At 49.2% G+C, this 21475-nt stretch overlaps 2 protein-coding genes across 6 annotated transcripts; both read left to right on the forward strand.

Moving 5' to 3' along the window:
• Positions 1-95: 95 nt before the first annotated feature.
• SPMIP6 (sperm microtubule inner protein 6) lies at positions 96-12712 on the forward strand. 2 transcript variants are annotated; one of them, XM_064490130.1, is made up of 7 exons: positions 96-683; positions 6745-6889; positions 9056-9171; positions 10314-10389; positions 10620-10854; positions 12041-12127; positions 12591-12712. In XM_064490130.1, the coding sequence occupies exons 1-7, from the start codon at positions 549-551 to the stop codon at positions 12694-12696; spliced, it is 900 nt and encodes a 299-aa protein (XP_064346200.1). In that variant the 5' UTR covers positions 96-548; the 3' UTR covers positions 12697-12712. The 2 variants fall into 2 exon arrangements, with proteins under 2 accessions (XP_064346200.1, XP_064346201.1); XM_064490131.1 differs by lacking the exon at positions 12591-12712 and having other exon boundaries at positions 10620-10849.
• A 1367-nt stretch (positions 12713-14079) lies between these two features.
• MYORG (myogenesis regulating glycosidase (putative)) lies at positions 14080-21170 on the forward strand. Of its 4 annotated transcripts, none has more exons than XM_010975843.3 (2): positions 14080-14332; positions 17308-21170. In XM_010975843.3, the coding sequence occupies exon 2, from the start codon at positions 17439-17441 to the stop codon at positions 19569-19571; it is 2133 nt and encodes a 710-aa protein (XP_010974145.1). In that variant the 5' UTR covers positions 14080-14332; positions 17308-17438; the 3' UTR covers positions 19572-21170. The 4 variants fall into 4 exon arrangements, with proteins under 4 accessions (XP_010974145.1, XP_010974144.1, XP_010974147.1 ...); XM_010975842.3 differs by having other exon boundaries at positions 17372-21170; XM_010975845.3 differs by having other exon boundaries at positions 14080-14255.
• Positions 21171-21475: the final 305 nt, after the last annotated feature.

Raw genomic sequence — 21475 nt, forward strand, 5'->3', positions numbered from 1 at the left:
CCCTACCTGGGGTGTGGGGCAGATGGGCTGGGAAGGGCAGAGAACTGATCCTCAGAGTGGACATTTCACTCTACCTCCACCCGTGGGTTCCCAGGCCAGGCCTGCCACCGACCAGCTGCATGGCCCTGGGCGAGTCACTTGACCTCTCAGAACCTCCATTTCTCTTCATCACAGTGAGAAGCTTGGCCTAGAAGATCTCCAGGGGCCTTCTGAACTCTTGGAAATTGGGCTGTTTTGAGAGGCTTGAAGCAGGAAGAGGCTGGGGTAGGGAGGAAATCGGACCTCTTCCATCTCTCCAGGGATGGGGCTGAGCCAGATGATATCATAATGGGAAGGGACCATCCTAGAGGGGGAACCAGGGTGGGGTAGGAGCAGGAAGGCTGTTGGGGAGGGAAGCTGAGAGATCCTCCACAGGAGTGGGGCGGAGCAGCTAGGGGCACCTGCTGGGCTAGAGGCGTGGGCTATCTGGGAAAAGGGAGGGTGGCCACTGATGTCTTGCAGGACCCCTTGGTAGGTAGAGCCCACCACAGCATCCCCTAGACCCCACTATGTTCCTCTTTTCCCATAAGACCAAGACCCCCATCAGCACCTACAGTGACTCGTACAGGGCTCCTACCTCCATCAAGGAGGTCTATAAGGACCCACCTCTGTGGGCCTGGGAAGCCAACAAGTTTGTGACCCCGGTAAGTGGAGAGTTGGGGCGGGGGTTGTGGGGTGGGCAGGCCAGAGTGTATGGCCGTGTATGTCTGGACAGTGTGCAGTTGCCATATGTTTGTAATTATTTGAAGATTTGTGTGTATGTGATTCAATTGCTTAGAAATGGAATTTATGATGATACATAAAATAGTAAAAGATCCTGCCCTCATGGTGCCCCCTCCTACTCCACGAGGGTAGGAGATGGGGAGAGATAGATGATAATCAAGAGTTTTATAAATTGTCCAAAATTCTGTAACAGAAATAAACTGGGTACTGGAAATGGAAAGTAACTACTTAAATAAAGATGTGGTAAAAGAGCTCTCTCTCTCAGGGTGACATTGAGCTGACACTGGAAAGATGAAAACTAGCCTGGTGAAGAGCTGAAAGAACAGGGTTCCAGGCAGAGAGATCAGAAAGTGCAAAGGCCCTGGGGCTGCCTGTGGGCTATGCCTATAGGCATGTTTTTATTCATGAGTATCACTCATATGCATGCAATTCTCCTGTGTTTGTACTTGAAGATAGATGGCCAAGTGGGGCTGTGCAGCGTTGGAGAGAAGATCTGTGAGTCTAACTGTGACTCTGCCTAGGGGAGTTTATCCGTGTGTACCATCCAACAAAAACTTTGCCGAGTAGCTACATGTGCCAGGTATACAGGATATACCAATGAAGGGCCAGGCCCTGCCTCTGAGACGCTCTCAGCAAAAAGTGAACAAGGTACGGCTGCCCAGTGTGGAACATGCACCAGCAGAGGCGTGTACTGGTATGAGAGCCAGAAAGGGAAGCTTGTGCCTGGGACTTGAAGGGCAGGTCTACCAAGAGATCCAGGAGGAAGATACTTCGAGCAGAAGAGAAATGTGAGAAAGGAAAGCTCAGAGGCAGGGACCCACTGGAAACTAAGAACTAGAGCAGAGGGAAAGGCCAGCCCTATGGTAAAAGAGGAGCCTGAAGACCACAAAGGCCTCAGGTTATGTTGAGAAATGTGGTCATAATGCTCCAGATTTCTGAGCCTGGGAGTGTCATGCTTGGATTGTGAGTTACGCATTCTGGCCACTGTGGCAGGAGATTGGAGGGGCTGGGGCTGAGGGCAGGAAGCCCGGGGGGGTGATAAAGGATGAGGGAGGAGGCTGTAGGTGGGAAACAAGAAGAGACTGCAGCAGTGGGAAAGGGAATTTGTTGAATAAGAGAGAATTTTTTTAATTTTTATGCTTACAAAATAAATATGTGCTCAATGCAGAAAATGGAGATAACTCAGAGAAGCACAAAGAAAAAAGGCCTATAATCTCCCTACCCCAAATAACCAGTTAATTTATTATTATATGCCTTTTCAGGAAGAAAATATTTTTTATGAAGATGGTGTCAGATTACTTACTAATATTTTGTATCTTGCTTATTTCACAAAACCATATATCAAGTACATTTTCCTGTCTCAAAAATATTCTACAATGTAATTTTAACAACTGTGTAGTATTTTATCTTATGAACATGCCATATATTTAAGGAACCTTCTATTACTGGAAATTTAGGTTATTTTGCTAGTACAATTATTTCTGTATATATATCTTTGTATACATCAACTATTCCCTTAGGATAAATTCATAGACATGAAATTGTTGGAAGAAAGGATATGTACATTTTTAAAACTTTGGATATAACTTCAAATTACTATAATAAGGGTTTTAATAATCTACATGCCCACCAGCAAAATATGAGAGTTCCTGCCTGCTTTTCCACACTCAATAGGAGAGAATTTTTAGGAAGGCAATCAACAGATCTTGGTCACCATGTGGATATAAAGAAGAGGGGAGCAATTAGGATGACTCCTGGGTTTTGAGCTCTGGAAACTGGAAGAATGGCAGTGCTACCAACTGAGATTTGGAATTGCAGATTAGAGAGACATTTGGAGTTCATCTGGGGACAAAAGTATTCAAAGACTTCCAGGAAAAGACGTCTGGTGGGTAGCAGGATATACTTATTTGAAGAGGAAAGAGGTTTGGGCTACAGACATAGATTTTGAAATCATCAGCATATATAGATGGTAACTGAAGTCATAGGAGTAAATGAGATTGCCAAAAAAAGAGTAAGAAGATGGCCAGAGAAAGGACAGAACTTTGGAGAATATCAATATTTAAGGGGAAGGTAAAGGAAGAAAAGCCATAAAAGGAGACAGAGTGATAGGAGGAAAATCAAAGAGAAACCGACAAAGACAGCATTATTGGACAAAGCTCAGTGTCAAATGTTGTTGCCACAGAAAGGGATCTCTTGGATGTAGTAACCCTTTGCAATTTGGCCAGACAGCTACAGTGAGTGGAGAGGAATGAAAGTCAGATAGCAGTGGGATTAATAACAAAGGCAAAAGACTTCTGCTTCTGGCAGTTTGAGGGTCTGGAAACTCTGAAGGGCCCTCCTGCTTCAAAACAACTAGGTCATGCATAAAAATTCACTTTCATTTTGTTTTGGACTATCCTGGAGACAAATGGTAAGTATATTTAGAAGACAGGATTGCCTTGAGGACAAATGCCACTATCACTACTACAAGCAGGAGTTTAAGCTTTAAGCTAGCTGAAAGATGGAGCAATTAAACCTGTAAACTACAAACTGAACCAGAAAGTTCAGTGATCTCTGGCTCCCTGCCCCCCCAACACACACACACATACACACGCACACAGATGAATGTATATCTTCTATGATGGAAAATATCTTCAATGTAGGTTTCCAGGTGTCCTTCAGAGTACAGTCAACAAAACTGAGCTCACAATAAGAGATATAAGGAAACAAACCACCATATGACAGAGTCTGCAGAAACAAGAAACAACAGACTTAAACCTCTAAGAACATCAGATATTAGATTAACAGTTAAAGAATACAAAATAATTATGAATTTTTTTAAATAAAACGTGAAATCATCAAAACAAGCAACAAAAAGATTATACTTTTAATAACCCCAGACAAATTTTTAAAAGAAATGAAAAAGAAATTTTAGAGATAAAAGATACATGTATTAGAACCAAAAACTCAATGGATGGGTATAGGAGCAAATTAGACACAGCTTAAGAGAGTCAGTGAAATGAAAGATAGAGTGAAAGAAATTTCCCAGAACGCAGCACAGAGAGACAGACAGAAAATATGAAAGAAACATTAAGCAATATGAAAGATAGAAGGAGAAGATCCCACTCAACCTCTCCAAGTCCCAGAAGGAAAGAGCAGAAAGGAGAATAGGCATTATCTGAAGAGAAAAAGGCTCTGAATTTTCCACAACTAACAAATGAATCGTAAGATTCTTTGGTAACTCACATGAAACTGCACAGTATCAGCTCAAGAGATGATCTTAAAAACATGCAGAGAGAAATTATTTTCAAAATGTCTTCCCACAACAACAAAAGAAAGATAAAGACATTTACAGGCAAACAAAAACTAAAATATTTACTACCATAATGAAGGAACTTCTAAAGGATATACTTTGGGGAGAAGGAAAATGATCACAAAAGGAAGGTCTGAGATGCAAGAACGAATGGTGAGCTATAAGAAATTGGTAAATATGAGATAAACTTAAGCAAACTATCTATAGAAAATAATTATAATAATTTTTAATTTGTAAAATTTAAAGAAAGAACCAAAATACTGGAAAACAATATCATGTAAGATGCAAGAATAGGAAAGGAATTTTTGTAAAAACTTTTATTCACAGATGAGAGTTGTGTATATAAAATCTACAAATTATTAGAATAAGAATTTAGAAAGTTGGATGAATAGAAGATAAAAAATGTCAATTGCATTTCTTTACATCAAAAACAGATATTTAGGAAGCATAATCATAAATATATATCATTTTAGCAACAAAGAGTAAAGATAAGTAGAAATAAATCTAACAGTATATGTAAAACTATGGATAGTATTATAAAACTCTGAATACTTAAAAAAATATTTAAGTAAATGAAAAGGTATAACATGCTCATGGATAGGAAAAGTCACATTAATATTCAATGCAATTCAAGGAGGAAGGGTATGGCTCAAGTTGTAGAGCGCATGCTTAGCATGCTTGAGGTCCTGGATTCAATCCCCAGTATCTCCTCAAAAAATGAAATAAAACCTAGATACCTCCCCCTGCCAATTTAAAATAAAATAAAATGATACAATAATAAAATATATATTTTTTTAAAGATTCAATGCAATTTGGATTAATATCTCAACAGGGTTTTTTGAAGAATTTGACCACCTGTTTCTAAAATTTATGGAGAAGAGCAGAGGCCCAAGAATAGCTAAAACACACCTGAAGAAGGAGACTTGCCCAATCAGATATTAATATTTATTACCAAGCTATAAAATTCATGAAACATAGTATTACTGTAGGGATATACAGATTGGATTAAAATAGACCAGAAATGGAGCCACACATACATGGAAACCATATGCAACAGAGATGACTGAAAGTAAAGCTATGGAAAAGATGTGTCAGGCTTGGGGTGGCATTACAAATCTGTGGGAGCAGAGTACTCATGGGACAATTGGTTATCCATGTGGATAAAAATAAAATTGATTTCTAATTCACACAAAACCCAAAAAGCAATTCCTGACAGATTCAGACAAATATGAAAAGTAAAAATGCATAGCTTTTAGAAGAATACAGAACATTATCTCCATTATCTTAGAATATGGATAGATTTCTTAAGTCACAAAAGACTATACACGAGATTAATAAATTCAACTATGTTGAAATTAAGAATTCATGTTCATCAAAAGACACCAAGAAGAAAATGAAGATACAAGCCAAAAACTGAGAGACAATATTTACAACATGTAACTGATAAGGCAACATGTAGAATATATAACTACAGTTCTCTGGGTTAAAAATACTTCCTCCTAAAACCCCTCTAGAACTACAATAAATGGATATTTAAGACATAAATTCACAAGAATAGGAGAAGGAAGGGACGATGGCAACAAAATTTCAGAAGCTGGAAAGTGTAATAGATAAGAAGTAACTAACTTAGCAGATCTGAGAAAGCTAAATCCAAAGCCAGCAGTGGGAAACATAAGACATAATTCAACTTAAAACTGCAGAATTTTTGAAAGGCTCAGAAATTGGTAATATTAGGCTTCTCTGGAACCAAAGATGGGACAGGACCAAGACTAAAACAATAATGACTTGAAAGCTGTTAAGAAACAATTAAAGCCACTAATCATCCCCTGTTCTATTCCATACCATATGGTGACTGCCCGCCTCATCTCTGCAAAAATCAGAAGGCTTATTTTTTGGCAAGGATCTCAGGACTGGGGATATCAGGCCCAGTTAAAGTCGAGGTACTACACTGAAAACAGGTGAACCTCCATATTCTGAATGCTAAAACCTCCGACAGCCCTCTTCCCCACTAGGTTCTCAGAACACTGGGAGCTAGGTCACTACTCTCAGGCCAAAAATTGCAAGAGTCTCTTCTGAAGGATCTGATCAGCCCAAGAGAAAAGATCTAAAGATACTGACAGAGTTTGCAAAAAACAGTCTAGCCAGATCATTCCTGCAATGATGCTCATGGTTGACAAAGCCCACCCACAGCTCAAAGCCTCCAATGAGCTTTTAGTCTCCTACTCAAACATGAGCAGACAATCAAAGGTTACAGACATCTGAGGAAAGCCTCAGATGGAAAAACTGACATTTGTGAGTTCTTCTAAATGACTGATTTTGTTTCTGTGTGTGTATGAGCATGTCTGAGTGTGTATGTATAGATGTATATCTGCATGTGTGTCTTTGAGTGTATCTGGACACAGGTTCATGTGTATGTCTGGACGTGTGTGTGTGTGTGTGTGTAAAACTCACTTTTAGTCATGGGGCCCCTCCACCCATATGTAGTATGATTGTGCAGGATCTGCCCACAGAACAAAACCTCAGCTGGGCCCAGAGGATCCAAGAGGCCCTTCAGCTGAGAGGTTTTCAGGGAGTAGGAGCAGCAAAGTCTCATCCTGACCTTCTCAATAGGGGCTAAATCTAGGTCCAGCAGGATGCCAAGGCTGGGGCCTCCGTGCACCTGGCTATCTCTCCCCTCTCCCCTTGCCCAGGGCCTGACTCAGACTGTGCGGCGCCACGTGGATCCTGAAGCCCTGCAGAAGATGGTCAAATGTGCTGTGCAGGACTACAGCTATAAGGGGTCCATACCAGGCCACCCCTACTTGCCTGAGAAATACTGGCTCTTTCAAGAGGAAGGTAGGGCCTCACCCGTCACCCAACTGTAAGCCCACTCAGTGACCCCAAAAAACACCCTTCACCTCAACTCAGTTTGGATCCTGACCTCCACTCTGATCCTATATAAACCTTATCCCCACCCATGACCTGGGCTTCTTCTCTAACCACCCTCATTCCAGCTGGACTCCCAACCACCTGACCTGACCCTAATCTTGACCATGACCCTGGAGGAGGAGATCCAAGCCCTGCCTTCTGGGAGCTCCCAGTCAATGCCAAAGAATGAGAAGAGGCCCAGGTCTTATCCCTGGAGAGAGGGAGGGAGTATTAACCTCCTCCACACCAATCCCCTCAAATGTATTCTGGGTGCCACCTCCTCCTATCTTCACAGTGACCCTGTTCCATCAGGTTCCCCTTCTCTCCTGCATCCCTCTGTCCCACCACACCTCTCTCCCCTCAACCTGGAAGCCTTTTCTGATTTCCTCCTGCCTCAAATTTCTCTTGTTCCTCCTCTTCACAGCCAAGATTCTTGGAAATATTGTCTATACTCACCATCTCTACTTCCTAACTCCTTATGCCTTATGAAACAGTATCTTTCTCACTTGGTTAGGTGTTTATTATCTGTCTCCCTGTACATTCCAAACAAGCCGAGAATCTTGTTTTATTTACAGCTGTGCCGCCTCCATCTAGAACAGTGCCAGGCTTCATAAGTATTTGTTGGATGAATTGATGATAAATCTTCATCTCCTACATTCATGTTTAATGTTTATTAAAACTGATCTTGTATGGTTCCAATTACCTCATCCATGGGACTCTTCAGTCTTTACCTAATGAAACCTACTCTGTGCATTTCACTCTGACCACGCTCTACGTCGTGAAACTCCTTCCTTCCTCAGCTTCTCTGATGCCTCAAATTCCTGAGTCTCTGGTCTAATCATTCTGGAAACATGGGGTTCCTCAAGGTGTTGCTCTGAGCCCTCTTCTCTCCTGAGACCATTTTGTCCAACCCATATCTTTACTGACAACTCCAAGCCCTTGTTCCTAACCTTGACCTCTCACCAGAATTCCACTCTCCTTTATCTGATTATGGTCAAGTTTACCTGGATGGCCCCAAACATTTTAAACTCAGTATGAAAAACCTACCAACCCAGAACTCCAAATCCTAACACACTGCTCCCCACATACACACTTGCTCTTTCTCTAGGGCTCCTGGACCTCCTTTCCTAATCTCTCACATGTGTTCTTTCAGACTGTTAGCGGGGTGGATCATAGAGAAACTTGTAGGGCAGACTTAGGTGACTGGATGGGTGGAACTTTAGAGGGTTTTAAATAGGGAAATGTTCTGGTCAGATTTTCAGTTATGGTAAGTGCCACAGCTTCCATGTAGAGATTGGACTGTAGGATTTCAAAATGAGGCAGGGAAACCAGTAGAATAATAATAATAATAATAATAATAATAATAATAATAATAATAATAATAATAATAATAATAATAATAATAATAATAATAATTCCTATATTCCAGGCATTGTTCTAAGTGTTTTACAAATATTAACTCATTTAAATCTCACAACAACCCTGTGGGGTAGATAGTATCTCCATTTTAAAATTAAGGGAACTGAGACATGGTGAAATTAATTAACTCAGTCAAGGTCACACACAGTTAATACCTGGCCGAGCTGAAATTTAAACCACAGCAGTCTGTCTGCAGAGTCCATTCTATTAACCATGACATGTTGTCTCTCAGTTTAAGCACTGCAGAGATACAGGGGTGGGGGGTGCTGCAGAGATCATGGGGGGGGCTGGAAGAAGGAATAGATTCAAGTGCTTTTAAGGAGGCAGAATAAGCAAACTTTGGAAATTGGATGTGGAAGATGAGAGGAAGGAATTGGGAGGAGGCTCTGTTTCCAAGGTTCCCAGGTTGGCTGATTCAGAGAGGGTAGTGCCAGGATGAAAAGTGATCAACTCAAAAGATCCAGACCCCACTCAGAAGCTTGCCTTAGATGGGATATGGGCTGCATCTCAGTGTCTAAGACAAGCGTGGGGCCACGCTGGGCTTCTCCAGCCTGAGGGAGATCAGTGAGAGTCCAGCTTTGTGCTGGAGATCAGAGAAGAAACATCTAAGGGGTCCCAGATCAGGGGATAGAATAAAGAGTAACACTGTCTTACGTCTCTACCCCTATGATCAAGCAGACAATTGCAACCCAAACTACCTGTGTGGTAACCAGTATAACAAATGGAGGATGGGACCGTACAACTGCACCGGCTGGAACAAATGTACCACATACCTTCCCCGGCTGCCTAAGGTATCTACTGTGCAGAGCACAGATGCCTAGGGTCTGGGACACACATCCCCATCTGTCCCAAACCACAATGACTGATAGTTCACCATTAGTTCCTTAGCCCTTTCCCACTCACAATGCTCCAAGCCTTTTTCCCATTTGTGAGACTAGGGTTTGTATTTTCTAGAAAACAAGGGAGCTCAGGAGTGGAGCTGTGTCGGGCCCCTGGGTCCCAATCTTTAGGAGCTGGGTCCCCTGAGTCCCAATATCAGCTAGGCTTTGTGGACATATGGCTGGTGTGCAGTCCTTAATGAGCTACCTTCCCGAAGCTTGCCACCTGGCTGGTCTGGTAAGGAGTCAATGATAGGCTGAGTCTACCTGCTCCTCCCTCCCCTCTGTGATGTGAATAAGGACAAAGGGAGGGGAAACAAAGCGATCCAGAGGCAGTGCAGATAGATACAGGGGAGTCTTCCAAGAAGATAGGAAAGAGTCCAGCCACAGACCCAGGTGTGAAGAAAGCAGGAATCTGAGAGAATCTCAGGCAAGATTAGGGGTTCTTAAATATTTTGGTGGGGGAGATAACTAGGTTTATTTATTTATTTACTTTTAGAGGAGTTACTGGGGGTTGGACCCAGGACCTTGTGCACGCTAAGCATGTACTCAACCACTTGAGCTATACCCTGCTCACCAAGAATAGGGTTCTTAACTGTAGGTTGATGACAGACCTCGGGTTGACAGAACCCTTCTGAATTAGAATTCCTCAAGAATCAAAATTTTTTCACCAGTTCCCCAAATGACTCTGATAGTTAGGCAATACTGCAATACTGAAAAAAAAAAAAAAACCCTAGTAGAGAGACACGGAGACACAGTTACAGAGTCAGCTAGACACAGAGAGGTAAATCAAAAGCGAACTCTGAGACAGGGTTGTCAGAGGCCCAGGTCCAGACCTGGTCCACCTACAGCCCACCTCCACCCCTAACCCCTGGTAGGCAGAGTAAACGGCGTTGCCCAGGGACAAGCCCAAACACTCAGAGCGGGAGAGTAGGGGAGCATCTGGAGGGCGGGAGAAGGCGCAGCCAGGGACTGGTCTGGGTGTTCTGGGAAGACCTCCAGAAGGAGGAACTCTCCCGGGTCAGAGCTTGAGGTACCGTGTGTGCCACTTCCAGGAGGCCGGGATGGAGACAGTAGTTCGAGGAATGCCCTTGGTGTACCCTCCTAAGCCGGAGCGACTCAACGCCTACGGTAACGGGTGATGGGACAGTGGAGGGGAACGGATAGGCCAAAAGGATGGCGGGTAGGGACCCGGGGTAGGAGGTGGAGACCGAGGGCCCTGGAGAGGGTGTAACCCTGTCTCTATCCCTGTTTGTGTCTCCATCTCTTCCTGTCTCTGACTCTGTCTCTTCCCATGACTCTGTGTCATACGACCTTGTGTCTCTGTCTGGGCCGCCCGGGCCCGGGGACCGCGGGCACAGAGCGAGAGGTAGTGGTGAACATGCTGAACTCGCTGTCCCGCAACCAGCCGCTGTCGCAGATCACGCCTCGCTGCGGGTGCGTGGACCCGCTGCCGGGCCGCCTGCCCTTCCAGGGTTATGAAAGCGCTTGCTCGGGCCGCCACTACTGTCTGCGCGGGATGGACTCCTGCGTCGCCGGGCCACCCTGCATCGAACGCCGCCTGCGGCCTTTGTGCGCAGAGCAGCCGACTGTAAGGTTCGCGGGGCAGCGCGCGCAGTAGCCGGGCCCCGCCCCTAATCGAGCCCCGCCCCCAGGGCCCCGCCCTACCCGCGTGCTCCAGCCCACGCCACTTTTAGCTCTGCTCTGTCTCTTTGCTGGACCCCATTCCGCCTCCAGCCCGCGGGGCCCCCTTACTGGGCGCCTGTGTCTGAGCGGACCGCTGAGAAGAGAGAACCTGCACGAAGATTCCCCCAAATTCCCGACCCTATCCCTCTCCGAATTGCTTTCAAAGTCAACCGGGCTCCTGTACCTCTCCTCCTCCAGAGGGGTTTTGTGAGGAAAAACCCCCGTGCACCAGTTACATCCCCTTCCATGCCCACCGGCCAAGCCTCCTACCTGGACACCCGGCCCTGGAGCCGCAGGTTCTAGTTTAGGGAGTGCCATGTGTCCTCAGAACAGTGTCCTCTATTCCTGGGCCTTGGGTCACCGTTGGTAATGGGCAGGGTCATCGCCGGGTTCTAAGAGAGAGAGGAATTGGTGACCGCATTACCAGAGGGGCCCTGGCCTCCTGCGAGCCCCGCACCACCTCGGGAGGTAGACAGTCTCGAGTGTTATTGTCGACGAATCTGGGGCCCGAGCGCTCAACAGGCGGCAGCCTTCTTGCACCTGGTGTTAGACAAGGCAGGCCGAGCCTGGGAGAACTCCAATGTCTGCGTCCGTCTAGAGAGCTGTGAAAGGAGGAGGGAGGTCCAGAACCCTGTCCCTAACCCCTTGGCGATACCTCCGCCTCTCCCCAGGCTGAGAGCCTGATTCATTGTGCGAGACTGGATTTATTGCTCAGAAGGGAATAGGGGACAGAGAAATTGCCTAAGCCTCAGAAACGTCGTCTCATCGGTAAGAGCTGGAGTAAGTGCCGTCCCATGGCAGGATCTGGTGGCTCCTAGGTCCTTAGTGACTGGACACTACCCTTCCCAGAGTCCAGCGGTCTCCACGGCTCAGCCTGGGCGGCAGAAACGAGGCCTTACGGGGAGGGGGACTTCCAGGTGTCTTCCCAGAGACGATGCTTCGATGGGTCTTGAAGGACCAGGAGGCCAGAGGGGAGAATACCCGAACCGTAGGACTGACATCTGAAGCGCAACTGGGAGTCTTGGTCTGGGTTGGGGCGTAGAGGGATATCAAAAGGCCCACCCAACTCCATCCTGCCCTCTGCGTCCTCCTCCAGGAGTGTATCGCCCTGCGAGCACCGGGCCGGAATGCAATGTGCTGTTATAACTCCCCCGCCATCGTACTACCCTTGTCCGAACCTTAGGTAAGTTTGGCGCACACACAGGCAAATGAGCACACGCAGGGAAGCTGTAACCTTGGTGCGGCTGGGGTCCGGGGGACTAGTTGGGGGTGGGAAACGTCCGCTGCGATGCACTGACTGGAATGTGCCACCAGGGGGCGCCAGTACCACGGGGACATCAAAGCTGGCGACTAAGTGAGGACCCCGTGAGGGGGCGTGGAGACGGCATTGAGGGGTTACAGGTTGGCAGTAAGGCTTAAAGTCTAGAGATCAGAGCGTAGGTTCAGGTCTTGAAGTAACGAGTAAGAAGCCAATGTTTAGGGAGCAGGGTATTGGGAATAAAAATTTAACAGTAGAATCTGAGGTCAAGAGGTCAGCGTTGGAGTCTGGGGTCAGTATTGGGGACAAAATGTGGGATAAGTTTAGCTTTGAGAATTGGAGTCAGAAGTATGACGGTCCAAAAGGGCTGACCCATCTCTCCCCACAGATGGGACACAAGTCACTTCAAGAAGACCGGTGGCCCCCAGAGAAACAACTATGTGGTCCACCCTGAGTTTGTGTCGGAGAACTATCCTGATTACCACTGCTGGTAGAGGCTGGCCTGGCCAGGCCAAGGGGGCTGAGCAATAAATAAACTCTTCACCCTAACGGCTGCCTCCTGTGTCCTTACCCAACAGGATCTGGCATTGATGAGATAGTCACTCAGGCCTCTGACAAGATCCCTCAACTGAGATGCAGGCAGTCATCTACCTGAGCCCTTCCCATCCTATCATCTCAGTACTTCCCTTAGGTGACCCACAGTGCCCTCCTGACACATAAGAGTAGACTTATAAGGGAAATGTCCCCCTCCTTTCCATCTCAGAGCCCAAAATAATGGGTCCACCTAGCTGTGCAGGAGGGCCCATCTACCTCTCATCCCAGGAGGGCCCTACAGCTATTTCCCCAATATTCCCCAAACCTAGATGTCCCTTCACCCCTATATCTCAGTGGACCCAGAATCCTTCATTCTGCAGTCAGAGCCATGTCCCTATACCCAAATCTTTTGATCTCTGTTCCCAGAGTCTCCATCACAGCACCCCCAAAAGTCCATGTTCAAGTACTCTTGCTGCCCTCCCCCGCCCAAGTCCAAGGTTTCCTAAACATAATTTTGAAAGGTTTCATGACCAAGAAATTTCAGATTACAGAATAAAGTCCTATTTCTCTGTTCCTGAGGGAGAAAGGAGTGGAGTGTTCTGGAATCTCCAGGATCGCCAGTATTTTTGCACCCTAATCCTCTTGAGGACAGGGGTATGGTAGGGCATCCCCACCTCTCGCAGCGCGGTCACTTCTAAGGGCTGTCACCAAAGGGAGTGCGTCGGGGTTAGGCCTTGCAAAATAGCAGAAGTCAGTCTTCTCAGTCTCCAATCTCAGACACTGCTGGTCTGCTCTGGTGAGAACCAATAGGTTGGGCCTCCCGGCTGGTGGAACTAGGCTCCTTCCTTGAGGTCCTCGATTGAATCGGACCTGCATTCAGCTACTGAGACCCTCCTAGAATTCCACTATCCTTTTTCCATATGGGAAAACTTCTGGAGAGCTAATGAGAGCGTTATACCGAAAAGGCCTCAACCTGCCCAAATCTGGAGGAAGAGGAATCCCAAGGGCCAGCTCTTCTCCTGCGGCATGCTCCTTCTCTTACAACTTAGCCTGGAGGTGCATAAACCCTAACATTAGACAACTGCACCTTCCTCCAGAACTACATTTCCCAGCAGGCCTAGGGCAGAGCCCCGCCTGCATGAGGGTAAGCAACTGCCCAGAGGGGGCGGGCCTGCAGGTGGGGGGAGGAGTCGGAAAGCACCAGGCTGGCTGCTGGCCTGAGCCGCCCGGAGCTGGGCGTAGAGCGCTGGAGGAAGGTAGGGGCTAAGAGGCGTGGCCTCAGGTCCGCGTGACTATGTGGGAGGATGGTCGGGAGCCAGGGGCGGAGCAGGACTCTGAGACCCAAGGCGAGACAGAACGACCGGGGCGTGGCCGAGCAGCCAGGGGGCGGAGCCCGAGGAGGGACTCAGCTGTCCCCAGCTAGGCAGCGACCCGCGCTGCGCCGTGGCAGCTCAACTTCGGCTAGCTTGGAGGGGATCTGCGGGAGACTCCCTTCACCCCCACTTCTGGGGTCACTGCCGTGAGTGAGCCCAGAGGGAAGACCTTGGGAGGGTTGCTGAGGGAGAACATTTCCTGAACTTTCGCTCCTATAGATGAGTAAGTGGGGCAAGCCTGGGCACCTGGGCCCCTTCCTCTGGCCGTGGTTCCCAGCGGGCGGCCGGCCCTTTGACCTCAGTCTGTCCCTTAGGACATTATAGCTGTAGCGCTGGGGGTTGGTGTGGAGTATTCTAGGCTGTAAGCGCAGTCACTCGATCGCCCCGGATCCCGTCGCTGGGCAGGACAGGGAGCTGGGCCAGACCGAGTTGCCTTTTACATTTCCACCCACTACCTTACCCCCGGGGACTGTGTTCGACAAACGACTGAACAAGGAATGGCCTCCCCTCAGTTGGGCTGGGCCCAGCCCTCCCCATTAGATCTGGCCAGGGGCTGGCAGCCAAGACTGAGGTTGACTGTCAAGTAGGGAGAGGCTTAGCTAGAGCAAACCCCACCTGCCAGCACTAGCCTGTGGTTGGGCAGTGGCGGAGGCGGCAGATTAGAGGTCTCTAGCACTACCGTTAACACGGGAACCACAATTCCTCCCCCACAGCTCCGGTACCAGATGCCATTAAAATTGCCACTTCCTACCCCCAAGTAGCCTTCCTGGAGTAAGAAGCAGCACTAGCCCTTGGGAAGATAGGCCTCACCATGTCCACATCAGCCTGGTGGAAGCCTGTCCCATCTTCTTGGCCACAAAGCTCCTTTCTTCTGCTACATTCAAATAGCCAGTCAGATCATCATCTCCCATTCCTAAAACTTACACTGTGGAGGATTAAGCTGAGATTTTGGATTCAGGCAACCTTGCTACTGGCGTGACTTCAAACAAATTCCTTTTTCTGTTTGGGCCACTGTTTCCTCATCTGTAAAATGGGCAGAGCAGTTATGCCTCCTGTTCGGCATTAAGGTTAGGGTTGGATGCTGTGGTGGCATTAGGGGGACCAGCACAGGCCCTGTGGATTCTTGTCCTTCAGAAAAGAGCTTCGGAATCCTAGAAGAGTATCAGAACCTAAGTGTTCAAAAAGGCTTTTGAGGTCACCTTAGTGACCATCCAGGGGTCATGAGAAGGGCTGATTTAATATGAAAGTTTTGAGGATGAGTGGTCTCTGTCCTATTCGGATATGGACCCTTTCCCCTTATTCACTTAGTGCCCAGAATGGGGCCTTGGTTGGCTTGAATGAATAAATATAAATGTACAGCAGGTCTGGCCTGGGCCACCTAAGGCCTTCTTTGGGTTCTTCTTAGCTTAAGGCCATCAGCTAAAGGGTACTGCGTGCATTTTTCAGGAGGGCTTTTCTAACCTGTACCTAGTTGGATGGGGGTGTTTTGAAGGCTAAGTTGTTTGGGATGAGAGGAGGGAAATAAAAGGCTATTATTCTAAACCAGCTGAAACTGACAAGTTTAGAGAGTTGCGGGGAGGGAACTCAGAGAATAAGGTCCTGAGATAGCACCTCCCTGGAGGAGGGGCATTGTGGAGAGCTGTATACTGACATCTGGGATCAAAATTCTGATCTGCACTGGGCATTCTTGATAGTCTCATGGGAGAAGTCAGGGAGGCAAGAACCCTGAGCAGTTCTGGTATCTCCTTGGAAGTCGCTGGGGACTTGGAAACAGCCACTGGCATCTGGGAGGAGTCTAATTACTATTTGCTAGTCTCCGTCTCTCCCTCCCCCAAGCTGGAGCAGGTGAGCAGCTGGCTGGCTGGCAGTGTACATGTCTGTGTATACACCTGGCTGGTGCTGTTTCTTTGTTGGACTCTGCCCTGAGGGCTGGGACAAGAAAAGCCAGTAGCCTTGAAAAGCAGATTGGGACACAGACCTCCTCCCAAGTCTGTGTTTCTCTGCAGTCATATCTGAATGTTTAGCAAACAGTGTGTAAGAGTGTATATGTGGAGTAGGGGGTGTCTGATCCCCAGAGAGCTTGTAGGTAGAGGAGAGAAGTTGGCCCAAGAGAGGTGGGTGAAATTTTCTAAAGCAGGTGGCCTGAAGGATTGAGGTTAGGAAAGGAATGAGCTTGGTAGTCATAGGATAGGCATGGCTGGAAGTGGAATCAGAAGGACAGGTAAGATCATATTATGATTTGAGCCTCAATTGCAAAGCTTACACTTCTGAACTTCATCATGGGGGTCGTCAGCAGCTCCCTAAACTAGGAGAGATGTAGTCTGATAAGTGCTTTAGAAAGATCACTATGGTTGCTGTGAGCCTAAGGCATTAGGGGAAAAGAAGTTGAAAGCAGAGAGGCCTCTTGGGGAAGTGCTGCAAAGATACAAGGGAGAAATGGCAGTGCTCTAACTAGGGTAGGGGCAACAGGACAGTGGGTAAAAACAAAGCCAGGAGATAGCTGGCTGACAGATATGGTGCTGGGAGCAGAGCAGGAAGGTGAGCAGGGAAATGGATTTGGTGATCAATGGCTGAGAGCAGGGTGGAGTTTGAGAGCAAAGAAAGGGAGATCTGAGAAGCCACCACAGCCCCCATGCTAGGCTCCTGACCCCAGTCTTAATGCCAAACCCAATCCTGCCCCTCTACAAACCAGGCCCTAGGACTGAGTCTGGCTTTGAGTATCTTCTCTATCTCCAGATTTAATATGGCTTCTGACTCAAGGTTAAATTCCGTGCCTGAACTGTTCCCCTTTCTCTCTCCTCTTCCCCTCTGGGGACTACTGCTCTGTTAAAGGTCTCAGGGAGCTGGATGGCTTATCTTCCCTCTCCTACCATGGCCACATCTCTGGGAAACCAGACTCTTTCCAGGTGCCTCTCCTTCTCTTCAGCCTGAACTGCCCCCATGTATGATCCAGGCGGCCTGATTAATTCTGTGATCCTGGACAGCTCCCTGACCCTGTCTGGGTTTGTTCCTCTACCAGGAAAACAGGGATGCATGCAATCTGTCCCTCCTGCTTCAGAGTCCTGACTAATTTTGGCAAGCAGAGGGGCCCATGAGAAAGGGTAGGTAAGATGCAGACAGAACGTCCTGGTAAGAGTCTAGCCCTTACGCCCGAGTATACACCTTCCCAAAATATACACCTCTTCTTTCTTGCTGCAGCAAATGGAAATACTATGGAATGAGAAAGCTCAGTTCCACCTCTCTCTTCCCCTTCCTGACTCAGGCAGGCCAGGTTCAGATGGTCTTTGTCAGGTGGCCGTACTGCCAGCTTCTTCCTTAACTGGGGGCTGATGCCCCAGAACACTCAGGAGAAGAGCCAGGCCTATCCCCGCCGCCACACAAGTCGTAAAAGCCCCGAGGCCGTTGCAGCCACAGCCATGTACACCTTCCTGCCTGACAATTTCTCGCCTACCAAGCCCAAGCCGTCCAAAGATCTGAAGCCCCTGCTGGGTTCCGCAGTACTGGGGCTGCTGCTGGTGTTGGCTGCGGTCGTAGCCTGGTGCTACTACAGTGCCTCTCTACGCAAGGCAGAACGCCTGCGTGCCGAGCTGCTGGACCTCAAAAGCGGTGGCTTCTCCATCCGCAACCAAAAGGGCGAGCAGGTCTTCCGCCTGGCCTTCCGCTCAGGCGCGCTGGACCTTGACTCCTGCAGCCGCGACGGCGCACGGCTCGGCTGCTCTCGCACAGGCGACGCGCGCCAGCTGCACTTCTTCATCCAGACTGTGAGGCCCAAGGATACAGTCATGTGCTACCGCGTGCGCTGGGAGGAGGCTGCGCCCGGGCGTGCTGTGGAGCACGCCATGTTCCTGGGCGACGCGGGGGCGCACTGGTACGGTGGCGCAGAGATGAAGACCCAGCACTGGCCCATTCGCCTGGACGGCCAGCAGGAGCCACAGCCCTTCGTCACCAGCGACGTGTACTCCTCCAACGCCGCATTTGGAGGCATCCTCGAGCGCTACTGGCTGTCGTCGCGCGCAGCTGCCATCAAGGTCAATGACTCAGTGCCCTTTCACCTGGGCTGGAACGGCACGGAGCGCTCTTTGCGGCTGCAGGCGCGCTACCACGACACGCCCTACAAGCCGCCTGCTGGCCGCTCAGCTGCGCCAGAGCTCAGCTATCGCGTGTGTGTCGGCTCAGATGTCACTTCCATCCACAAGTACATGGTGCGGCGCTATTTCAACAAGCCGTCGAGGGTGCCAGCACCCGAGGCCTTCCGGGACCCCATTTGGTCCACGTGGGTGCTGTACGGGCGCGCGGTGGACCAAGATAAGGTGCAGCGTTTCGCCCAGCAGATCCGCCATCACCGCTTCAACAGCAGCCACCTGGAAATCGACGACATGTACACACCTGCCTATGGCGACTTCGACTTCGACGAGGCCAAGTTTCCCAACGCCAGTGACATGTTCCGCCGCCTGCGAGATGCCGGCTTTCGCGTCACACTCTGGGTGCACCCATTTGTCAATTACAACTCGTCGTGCTTTGGCGAGGGCGTGGAGCGCGAGCTGTTTGTGCGTGAACCCACGGGCCGGCTGCCTGCGCTGGTGCGCTGGTGGAATGGCATCGGCGCCGTTCTCGACTTCACGCGCCCAGAGGCCCGCGACTGGTTCCAGGGGCACCTGCGGCGACTGCGCTCACGCTACGCCGTGGCCTCCTTCAAGTTCGATGCGGGCGAGGTCAGCTACTTGCCGCGGGACTTCAGCACTTACAGGCCTCTGTCTGACCCCAACATATGGAGTCGGCGCTACACCGAAATGGCGCTGCCCTTCTTTTCGCTGGCCGAGGTCCGCGTAGGCTACCAGTCACAGAACATCTCGTGCTTCTTCCGTCTGGTGGACCGCGACTCCGTGTGGGGCTATGATCTGGGGCTGCGCTCGCTGATCCCTGCCGTGCTCACCGTAAGCATGCTGGGTTACCCGTTCATCCTGCCGGATATGGTGGGGGGCAACGCGGTGCCAGAGCGCACAGCGAGCGGCAGCGATGTGCCGGATCGCGAGCTGTACGTGCGCTGGCTGGAGGTGGCCGCCTTCATGCCAGCTATGCAGTTCTCTGTTCCACCTTGGCAGTACGACGCCGAAGTGGTGGCCATTGCGCACAAGTTCACCGCACTGAGGGCCTCGCTGGTGGCGCCGCTATTGCTTGAGCTGGCTGGTGAGGTCACTGACACAGGCGACCCCATCGTGCGCCCCCTCTGGTGGATCGCACCTGACGATGAGACGGCGCACCGCATCGACTCACAGTTCCTTATTGGAGACACGCTACTCGTGGCGCCAGTACTGGAGCCCGGCAAGCAGGAGCGGGACGTGTACCTGCCCGCAGGCAAGTGGCGCAGCTATAAGGGTGAGCTTTTCGACAAGACGCCAGTGCTGCTCACGGATTACCCCGTCGACCTAGACGAGGTCGCCTACTTTATCTGGGTGTCCTGACCCTGCGCAGGACACAGGAGCCCCACAGCCCTAACCCAGTCTTCGTGTAGACCTTTAATCCTCCATCACAGCCATACCGTATATCCGCAGGAAGTCCCCACCTCGGTACCATCCACTAAGTGGGTACCATAAGTGTGCTGGAGCCAGCTCCAGTAGGACCCGGGGAGGAGAGGCTGAAGCGATTTCCCACTGCAACGCACGGAGTTTCCCTCCACTCCAGTCTACAGAAACCCTTTCACTGGAGTAAGGGTAAGAGAGCTCAGAGAAGAAAGGTCAGCTCTCTTCCTGTTAAACATGGTTGGGTTTTAAAAGCACAAAGAGAAACCTCACCCTCCATCTTGGCCTGAGTGGCCAACTCTGTCCTTCTGAGGTGGTGACTGGATCCTCTTTCTGATCCCAAAATAGCCCCCTGCCACTCTTAGAAAGGGCACATTCTTGGTGTTGGAAGCAAAGCCCTGAGTTCCAAGCACTGGTGTGAACTATGGCTGACCTGTTCCCACCCCAGCTGGTGAGAAGGGATGGAGGTACTTGGTCAACTGACGGGGAGGCAGGAGGCCCCTCCCAGAGGACAGGGGAACTGGGCTGAGCACAGAGCCATTATCGTTGTCCCTCATTTGTAAAGAGACTCCTGACACTGCACTTACCCATCTGTACACACATGGTTCAGCCCTGGGCCAGGGCCACTGCCTGATGTGCAAAGACTTGCAAGGCCATGTAGGCTGGACTTGGTGCCTTAACTTAAGAACGTGTGTGTGTGTGTGTGTGTGTGTGTGTGTGTGTGTTGCGTGTGTGTGTGAGAGAGAGAGAGAGAGAGAGACAGAGAGACAGAGAGAGGGAGAGAGGGAAAGAGAGAGAGCCACCATGTGTACCTGGATCTGTGGAATGAACATAGTACCTCAGAGGCTGCATAAGCCAGGGAGCAGATTTGAGGGTTTGATTGTTGAGCTGGCCCCTTCCTAGGTGATGTCCACGGGACTCTAGTAGGAAATAAACAGCCCTTTACAGATTCCTCGGCTGCCTCGCTCTCTGCACGCGTGGCAGAAGTATGGCTTAAAAGGGAGTGATGTTCTTATTCTCGTGGTGGTGTGCACACAAACTACCACACAACTGATACCTATAAATACACATACAGAATAAGATCTTTCATTTCAGCCATTTTTCCTTTCTAAGAAGAGCAGCCTTAGCCAGAATGAGTTCTTTCTGACTTTGCAGCTCAGTCTGGGGAAGGAGTGGTTTGCCAGAGGGGGAAGGTGTTAAACAGGGCAGGGTTCAGCTTCCCTCATCAACTTGGACAGCAGAATCAGTCCCTCACCCCCTAGAGAATGCATCTCTTTGCCCGCTCCTCCACCTCCTCTATCTTCTCAGTGTGAAGAATGCTAATGAAAGTTTAAGGGCACTCACCAAGATGACTCTACCACTCATCTCAAGCTGTGTGGCCTTGAGTAAGCTGCTTAACCTTGTTGAGCCTCAGTTTCCTCATATGTAAAATGGTGATAATAATGCCTACCTCCCAGGTTGTTGTGGGAATTATAAGCATAGATTTATGTAAAGTGCCTGGCACAAGTAGGTGCTCAATAAAAGTTAGTTATTATAATAGTATTTTTTTGTTTGTTTTCTTGCTTAAAAACTATGTGGATTTTTCCAGGCCCCCGCTCCCAACCCAGCTGGCTTCCTCTGGGCCTGCATGTGACACCCTCTTCCCAAACAACTGCACGTAGCACCCAGTTGAGTTCTGAGTTTGTGAGCCAAGGGACACTGTGGTCCAGGAGAAAGGTAAGAGAAGAGACATCTGAAGGTGGAATGTCAGGAGCCAGGAGTCCCCAGGAAATGAGGAGTAAATGGCAGTAGCTTTCCTCTCCTTTTTGTTGAGAGCATTTACTAATCTGTATTCAGTGGTGAGCCTC

The sequence above is a fragment of the Camelus dromedarius genome, chromosome 10, assembly GCF_036321535.1.
Source record: "Camelus dromedarius isolate mCamDro1 chromosome 10, mCamDro1.pat, whole genome shotgun sequence".
NCBI lineage: Eukaryota > Metazoa > Chordata > Mammalia > Artiodactyla > Camelidae > Camelus > Camelus dromedarius.